Consider the following 8,375-nt stretch of genomic DNA (forward strand, 5'->3'; position numbering starts at 1 on the left):
CCCCCCCACTGTGCATGAAGTTTACAATCTCACAGAATGTTCTTTCCTTAAACTTCTGTTTATTTTCTCTGTTGTCTGACTCTCACATTGCCAATAAAACCACTCGTTTTCTTGTTTTTTAACACCTTGGTCCTAGCACTTTCCCTCAAGATAGATGGTTAATAGCAGGGTGATGAACCTACGACTATAACGTGGCTGGAAATGGTAGAAAAAGGTGTTAAGTGAAAGCAAAATCGGAGGAAAACATTTTTTTTTTTAAATGATCAATTTTTTCGATCCTGTTGTAACTCCAGAATCTATCGTGATTTTTCACTAAACTTATAGACAAACAGTGACTTCAAACTCTACCTTTTGACCTTTCTTAAAGCTTTGAAAACCTTGACGTCTGGAGAGTTTCAGAATAAAACCTACTGTATCTTGCTGAGAAGTTACAAAAACAATTCAGGCTCTAACCGGTCCCAGTGTGTCTTTGCTAGTGTGTGTGAATGTGTGTTTGTCTTCTCACTTCGTAGCTAGGACCATTTTCTTGCGTGCGCTGGTTTCTTTCGGCTCACTGTGCTGCCGCGCCAAATGTTCCCCCACTGCCTTACTGGGAAACTCCGTCTCGCAGGTGTAGCCAAAGTCCCTCGCCAGGTGGAGCGCCTCACCTGAGCACGGAAAAACAGGAAAAAGACTGATCTTACAAATGCTAAATGGATCAAATATGAAAACTGGACTATATCTGAAGGTGTAGCTAAAGTGTTTTGGATAAAAGTCCCTTACCTTCCACCAGGGAGGTGAGCAGTGTGACGTTGGCAGCTTTCCTCCGTCCTGCCGGCAGGTTGAGGCCTAGACGGTCTAATTTCTCACGGAGGCACCGGCCTCCATTCTTAGACTTCGCTCTGTGTAAACCGAAAATAATAATAATAATAATAATTTATTTTTTTACATCACACTGTCATTTGTTAAGAGAGAATATCTGGATCACATATCTTCATCATCATCATCATCAATTATTTTGAACCAAAATACAAATAAAATCCTCTGGCCTCCTTATTCTACCAATCAATGTGTGTTTAATTAAGTCTTGAAAGTAAGGATGGAAGAATATAGATTTGCTTTGATTTGACAAAAGCATGAAATTAAGCATAATATCAAAGAGTATAAAATTAAAACATGTCAACTCGTTATACATTAAATAGGCTTTCTTTACACACAGATATGGTTGTGTGTCCCCTTGAGTTTCCTCTGTCATTGTTTGAGCATTTGTCTCTTTCTACACCCGAAGATGTTCTATTTTGGAAAACAGAGGGGCAATGGTCCCTGTCATTACTTCATCTTTTTATGTCAACATTTTAAAACCAAATGTCCACTTCCTAGCTTATAAAACTCCCAAAAGATCTATTTGGGACATTTGAATGGAAATTACTGAGGGGTTGCTATCATTCTTTAACAAACCGGAGGCACATACACTTCTCAACAAGGATTTTGTTTCTGATATACAATTCATGTTATAATCCAGCTGCGATGTTGGTGTGTTTATTCTACTTAAGATGAAGATCAAAACCTCCTATTTGCACGCTTTTTTTCCTACTTTGTTGATGCCTCATCTTGTAGGTTCAGCCATATCCCCCCTCCCCCCCTTCCCTTTCTCTTCCTCTTCGCCTCATCAATAATACAGCACTGGCAACTCTTGCTTTCCTCTGGTTCCTCTGATCCTGGCATGCTTTGGCCTGGTCTTGCCTCCCTCTGGCTCCCTGGGCATGGCGGCGCGTGCAGCCCCGGCCCTCGTTCGCCTACAATAGTCTTTGTGGGCGCTACTGTATATCCTCTGTTTCATCTGAGGGCTACAAAGACTCAGGCAGCGCTCTCCAATGTTCACCAGCCAGATTTATGCTTTTAAAAAACAGGATTTCACTCTTAAAATCCCCCTCTCTCTCTCTCTCTCTCTTCAGTATTATTTAGTTACAGGGTGTACAGGGGGTGGACCAAATAATAGAGACATTTTGACAATCCAATACAATCCAAAGGAACAGTCCTGCAGTAAATCCACATTTGTCCAATGACTTTGTCTACAAGTTGTTGATTTATACGGCTAGATTTTGTGTTGTTGGATTGTCCTTCCACCCTTTCACTACGTTACTACTACACTTCTTCTTGTATAACCCTGCTGCTGTAAGATGGACTCTATTTTTGAGTTTTGTGTCCTATCTCAGTCCTTACGAAATACTACCAACACAAAGAAAGCGGAAGGTGTAGGTCCTACACCTTCCGCTTTCCACCAGATGTCCCTCATTTCGGCCGGATGTCCTACACTGTAGGACATCCGGCCGAAATGAGGGACATCTGGTGGCATCTGAACAATCCCCTAAATGAATCTTCATCGATACAGACTAGCAACTAAATGTTGTTGTCTGCAAGATGCAATGGTTCTACATGGATTTATAATGAGATGAAGTTTAACATTTACCATGTCAGCTGTACTAAAAGATTTAAAGGACTAAGTAGGACTGGGCGATATGGAAATAATCCAATGTCACGATATTTTTGACCAAATACCTCGATATTGATACAGCAACGGCATTGTAGTGTTGACTATTGGTGCTTTACAAAATATTAACACAATGAGATTTCTGATGAATAATTATAAGTAATGTGGATATAATGACTAAGTGGGTAAAGGCAAATAATAGAACAGTTACAACAATCTGTTAAGTTTAGAAAATGACATCACTTTACTGTAATGCAGCCTTTAAAACCAGGAAAAGACAACACTTATGCAATATTAGGATATTTACTATATCCAAAATCTAAGCTATCTAGTCACATATCACAATATCGATATATTGCCCAGCTCTAGGACTAAGTCAGCAAATCAGTACACTCTCTTTAATCATCGTATTTACGTTTGGATCCATGAAAGAAGCTACGATAAACCCTTGTTCTGCATTGGTATACGGCCAGATTTGTGTGCGCGTGTGTGTGTGCGTGTGTGTGCGTGTGTACTGACCTGCGCAGTATGCCGCCTAGTAGGGAGGCGTTGAGGCACTCTGGTGGGGACAGTCTTCTTTTCACCTCAGCGATGGTGACTTTGTACTTGGAGGTGGAGCTGAGCAGCGACAGGCGGCCCGGTACCGAGCAGAACAGATCTGTAGGATTCACCACACATGTCCCCCCTGCACACACACACATACACACACACAACACGACTTGTTACAACAAGGCTCCGCATGGATAAACAGCAGTACCCAAGAACAGTTAAAGGAGTAGTTGGCCAAGAACTATAAATTGTTGTTGTGTGCTCACCCTCAGTTTGAAACAAGGTTGTCTCATTGTATTTTATCAAACTTGATAGTTATTTTATTTGAACTCCCCTTAATTTGTCACACACAGTCCACATTTCTGTTAACACAAATTACAAATGCTGCCTATTTTGATCTTCGTCGATGTCCTGTGAAAACCATGTATCTCCAAAAATGTCACCTTTTCTTGAAATAGGAAAAACAGCCCTGGTTTCATTTCCCCCAATGGATTATTCATCTCAAGAAGTCCACAAGTGTTTCATGGCACCGTGAATAAGCTGTGCAAAATAACTGCCTGTATGTCTTTTGAACAAACAAAGAAGTGAAAGCATAACTGGCAAAAGTATTTCCCTAATGATGCTGTGTCAAACATGAAGCTGAAATAATGCAACAATGGAACCATTAAAAACAAAGAACTGTGGAGCTATCCAGCAGGTTCAAACCCACTGCTACTTTAGGTAAACACTTCTGTTTATGAATTAGTGGCAAATTGAACTTTGTACCTTTTGTACTTAGTACTACCTGTGTACTAATGCAATGTCTAATGTTAGGTCAAGACATCATTTAACAGGAAGGCGGACTCACCTATTGGCTCGTTTTTCTGTACATTGATAAATGTTTGTTTTAACATAGATTATAAATCAAAAACCTTGTGATATTTTGGGAAAGCCCCTATGTAGACAAAAGCTTGATGCCTCTGGGAAATTGTGCAAGCAGTTTGGTTTAATATTGGGTTTTTATTAAAAGTATTTAGTTGTTTTACACCAACAGCACCTGCTTTTTTCAGGAATACTGATTTAAAAGTATATTAAAATAACACCAACTTGCAAAAAACTTATATTCAGCTTTTCTGTATGTTCACTTCCATTGGTTTGCATTTTAACACACACACACACACACACACACAAACAACTTCTGTCAGTGCACTGACTGACTGCCTCTGCTTGTTCATACAATATACGGCCATGATCTGGGGATTTATGGTTAAACATGTATTTTGAATAAATGCTGATCAGTGAGGTGTCAACCAGACGAGGAGGCTCTTCTTAACTCCTGTTGAAAACAATGATGATAATGATGGATTTAACTCCATCCAGGAGCTGGACAAGAGGCAGATGCATGTTGTGTGAAAACACAGTGCAAAGCCAAAGGCACTGAAAATTATTCTGGGGCTTCATTAAGTTTGAGTGATGTCTCATTTTGTAATGAATTCTGCAAGTAATGAGAGGATGCTGCATTCTTTTACAAGAGCTGCAGGAGACGTTTTCTTTATTTTTCAGTGTTGGTGCATTCAGGTCTGTACTGAATGTATCCAATAAAAATCAATTTAGACCTTGAAAAGCCGTGACTTATAGAAAATACATGCACAAATTTTTGTCCGAAAGAAAACGTATTCATAAAGGTTTAAATGTATCCGCAACCCTGAGAAGGATGGCTTTAGCTGTGTCCCTGATTCTTATTTGTAATATGTACACGTATCAGGACATACAAGTTATTAAAAAAAAACAAAAAAACATATCTGAGCAAACGGGAAGTCTCTTTGCTCGGTGCAATAATGTAATGTCAGTGCAGCCAGCGTGTAGTATGCACTATATACAGTGAATAAAAATAACCTGCACAGGAAAAATACTCCACCACTTAAGCTTTTCCACTTTCATTATAACATGAAAGTTATTTATCAAATGGGATATTTTTATATTTACTATCTTCCTTTTGTCACATGCAGTATGCCAATCCAACTTTCTGTTTACACTGTCTCAAATACACGCCTTCGAACCTTCACACAAATTAAGGATGCAGCCTATTTTGATCTTTACACATCTCGTCTCATAAGCTAAGAAAAACAGCTGTTTCCAGCATTGTGACAATACATTTTTTCTGATAATCCAATGGATTTTTCAATGGGGTACGTCGTTTAAGCCCTTAAAGAAAACATAATCCTTTAGTTTATCTTAACAATTAAGCATAAAATAATTAAAGATGCATGTTTTTTTCCACTGGGAGTCTGCCTGGTTTACAGCCTTTATTATCCTTGTACACTCTTCACAGTAGAGCTGTAAACAATATAAAACCAGAAAAGGTTGTGATAGTAAATGCACACTCAATCCATAAAAACACATAGGCTCAAGTATATTCGATCACCACTGGTGATATCAATGTGTTTTGTTCAGCACTTCATCAGACTCCTCTTCACTGGTTAAATATTATATTTTTTACTATGTACATATATTTATATTTCTGTTCCAGCTCAATATTTGTCTGTAAGTAAGAAAAGTCTACTGTAATCTACAACAAACCCTTCCTTTATTCACCTTCCACCAATCACCAAGTTGATTTAATTGTGTACTTGAGGCTCCTGAGTGTGTGAATAAATGATTGTGGTTGTGATAGGGAATGCTCTTTCACATTATTAATTGCATCTGAATCAGTGTTGCTGGATCCTCCTGGAATATATCGACTGCTCTGAGTAGGCCTATTATTATTAAACTTTCACTTGAACTAACGTCCCAAGCAGCTGAAACGCAAGGTTGCTGTCTTACTGTAGGCTACATACTGTAGGCTATATTCTATTATTCATCCGCCTCATTATCAAATCTAACAGCAGGGTGTGTCGCTTTGTTGTTAGGCCATGCTGGATATAATGGAATGAAGAAAAGGATGCCGTTTAGGCCGAATAGAACAACGCTGCAGGCAGGCTGCACACGCCAATCTTTTTGGGACAATGGAGACAATTTGGCCACCAACTAAGCCTTATATGTGAGCAACTGTAACCCATGTTTTAGTTTTAGGAATCTATTATTCACAATCAGCAGAAATGTGCTAGTTTCGTACCATTTCTCTGGCAGGATGGCATTTAGACCTGCAGCTTCAAAAACCTGTCATCCAGGTTCAGCACCATGGACAGCAGCTTCTACCTTTCATTTCAGCACCTGGACAGCGACTCGAGTCCACAGCACCACTGTGACATCATCACGGTGTGGTGACAAAAGCCTGTTGTATCCAGCGGGCAGCGCTTTGTACCCGGCAGTGTGCCACTTGTATTTCACTCAGGCTGTCAAAAGTGGACGATTGTAGGTCGAGGGAATCGATTGATACTATTGGTTAAGCTTGAACTCGGCTGTGTGCGTGCGCGTGGTGTGCGCGTGTGAAGTCCGGCTAGTCTGTGTAGGCCTATATGTGACACCAACCCGGCAGACCTGTCTGTCAGACTCACGCGCTCTGTCAGAGGCGCGCGTCTCTGAAAGCCGCGGGTTCACATCATATTAATTCCCCTAAAAATGTTTTGATTCAAAGTAGTTTGTATTTTATGTTGCCAAGGGCAATCGAAAAGAGCTATTGCCGGTAGTGCAGTCAGTGGTGCGCGCGGGCCCAGAGGCGATAGCGGTATTTAAGCAACGGAGAGTAGCCTCGGGCTGCGGCGCGAGTGGCGGGCGGGATCACACACCGAATCAAACGCCTTTTACGAGTTTGCCACGAAAATTAAAGAAAAAGAGACACGGGCCAAATGTCATTCTCCTCATATTTTAACAACAATGTTTATAGCTCCAAAGTAAGCCAGCCAATGTCTTGACAGAAAAAAGAGGCGCGTGCACGGGCTTTGGTGGCGGGAGCGCGCGCCTGACAGATCAGCTTGATCTGTGAGGCTGCTGTTAGAGCTGAACGGGGAAAGGGATAGCAGGGTGATTAAAAACACACACGACTCCTCCTAAGTAGGATTCGCGTTTCTTGAGTGATTTTCTTTTGAAAAAGGTTATGTGAATATTCATGCCGCCAAAGCCGCAGTCAGAAAGAACAACATTAATATGATCTCGGCTGAATCCGGGGCCCCGCTCGGCATTAGCATATCAAAGCGTCCGCCCGAGGCGAGAGAAGCTATCGATACGGGAGCGGGAGGTAAAGCAAAGATTATTGGTTGTGATGGTTGGCGCGGCTGAGCTCAGGGCCAAATACGGCGCACCATTAACCGAAAGTGATAGCGAAGGGATTCCCGCGTCAATCCGAGAGAAAAGCCCCAACACCTAGGCAGAGCTGATGAAAAATTAAACCCAAGACACAGCCTTCCTCTCTGTATGGAGAACTAGAGCCTAGTCCAGACTAAAAACCAAACACACAGGCGGTGATGGACCTAAAGGTTGTCCAAACCCGGACTCCACATCAAGAGTCAACCTGAGCCGCCTGTAAAGGCTAAGGATTCATTCTACTGTCATAAAAACCAACCAGCACTCCTGAAACATCATAACCCCTGTGATATGACGGATATTACAGCCCACAGATAAACACACCAGAGAAAAATAACACTAAAATGAAATGGAATTTGCCCAGAATGAATCAAATGTGGTTGAGTAGCCAATGAAAAGATTGCCCCCTTTGGTTGCCTGTAAATCTCTGGGCTTAATGAACGACAGTGTCGATAGTAACTGAACTGGATTTATTTATTTACAATAGCCAGAATAGACCTATAATTCAATTTGTAGACGTTTAGTTTCTTAAATTAAGCCTCCCGTTTAAAGTCTGCAAAATCCTGGTTTATAGACTTACTGAAAAAGGTTGTAGCATAAATAAGGGACTATTCCTCGAGTATCCTTGTTCTCCTATTTAATTATTACAGGTGAGAGACAAGCATGAATATTACATTACATAAATTGTTTATTTAATCTAAATAAAAGTCTAAAATAGCCTACAGGTTTGACTTCATACAGGAAGTGCCTGTTGTACTATTTTGTGTATGCTATATGTCAAACATCAGAGCGTGAGCCCGTAAAGTCAAATCGGTGCCGTATTAATGACTTTGTTGACATTTTAATTTCCCGGGGAGAGACAAGCTCAAAGACCATGTTTAAAGTGAGTGGGAAAATCCCCCGTAGGTGTTGAGTGACAGTCCATTTCATACTGGGAACGGGAAGCGCCGTGTCTGCGCGTGTGTCTGCGCGTGTACAGTGTGTTAGTGTTTAAATAGGCGAGGAAACGGGGCCGTTCCTGCTCTAACATGTTGACAGCAGACACGAGACGAGTGTTCCGCCTGTTTGTCTGTCTGCTCGCTGTCGTGTCGAGCTGTGAGTGTTCACGGCCTCCGGTACAACAATAGAGAGAATA

At 41.1% G+C, this 8,375-nt stretch overlaps 1 protein-coding gene across 1 annotated transcript in view; it reads right to left on the bottom strand.

Annotated features, from left to right (window-relative positions):
* The window catches only part of tfap2d (transcription factor AP-2 delta (activating enhancer binding protein 2 delta)), a 14,714-nt gene that overhangs the window by 2,362 nt on the left and 3,977 nt on the right, over positions 1 to 8,375 (bottom strand). Inside the window, exons 3-6 of the mRNA XM_034900634.1 lie at positions 5,940 to 5,988; positions 2,990 to 3,166; positions 763 to 881; positions 506 to 647 (exon numbers count right to left, since the gene is read on the bottom strand). Coding sequence (XP_034756525.1) covers positions 506 to 647; positions 763 to 881; positions 2,990 to 3,166; positions 5,940 to 5,988 — 487 coding nt within the window. The remainder of the gene's footprint in view (positions 1 to 505; positions 648 to 762; positions 882 to 2,989; positions 3,167 to 5,939; positions 5,989 to 8,375) is intronic.

The sequence above is a fragment of the Etheostoma cragini genome, chromosome 18 (genome assembly GCF_013103735.1).
Source record: "Etheostoma cragini isolate CJK2018 chromosome 18, CSU_Ecrag_1.0, whole genome shotgun sequence".
In the NCBI taxonomy this organism is placed as follows: Eukaryota; Metazoa; Chordata; class Actinopteri; order Perciformes; family Percidae; genus Etheostoma; species Etheostoma cragini.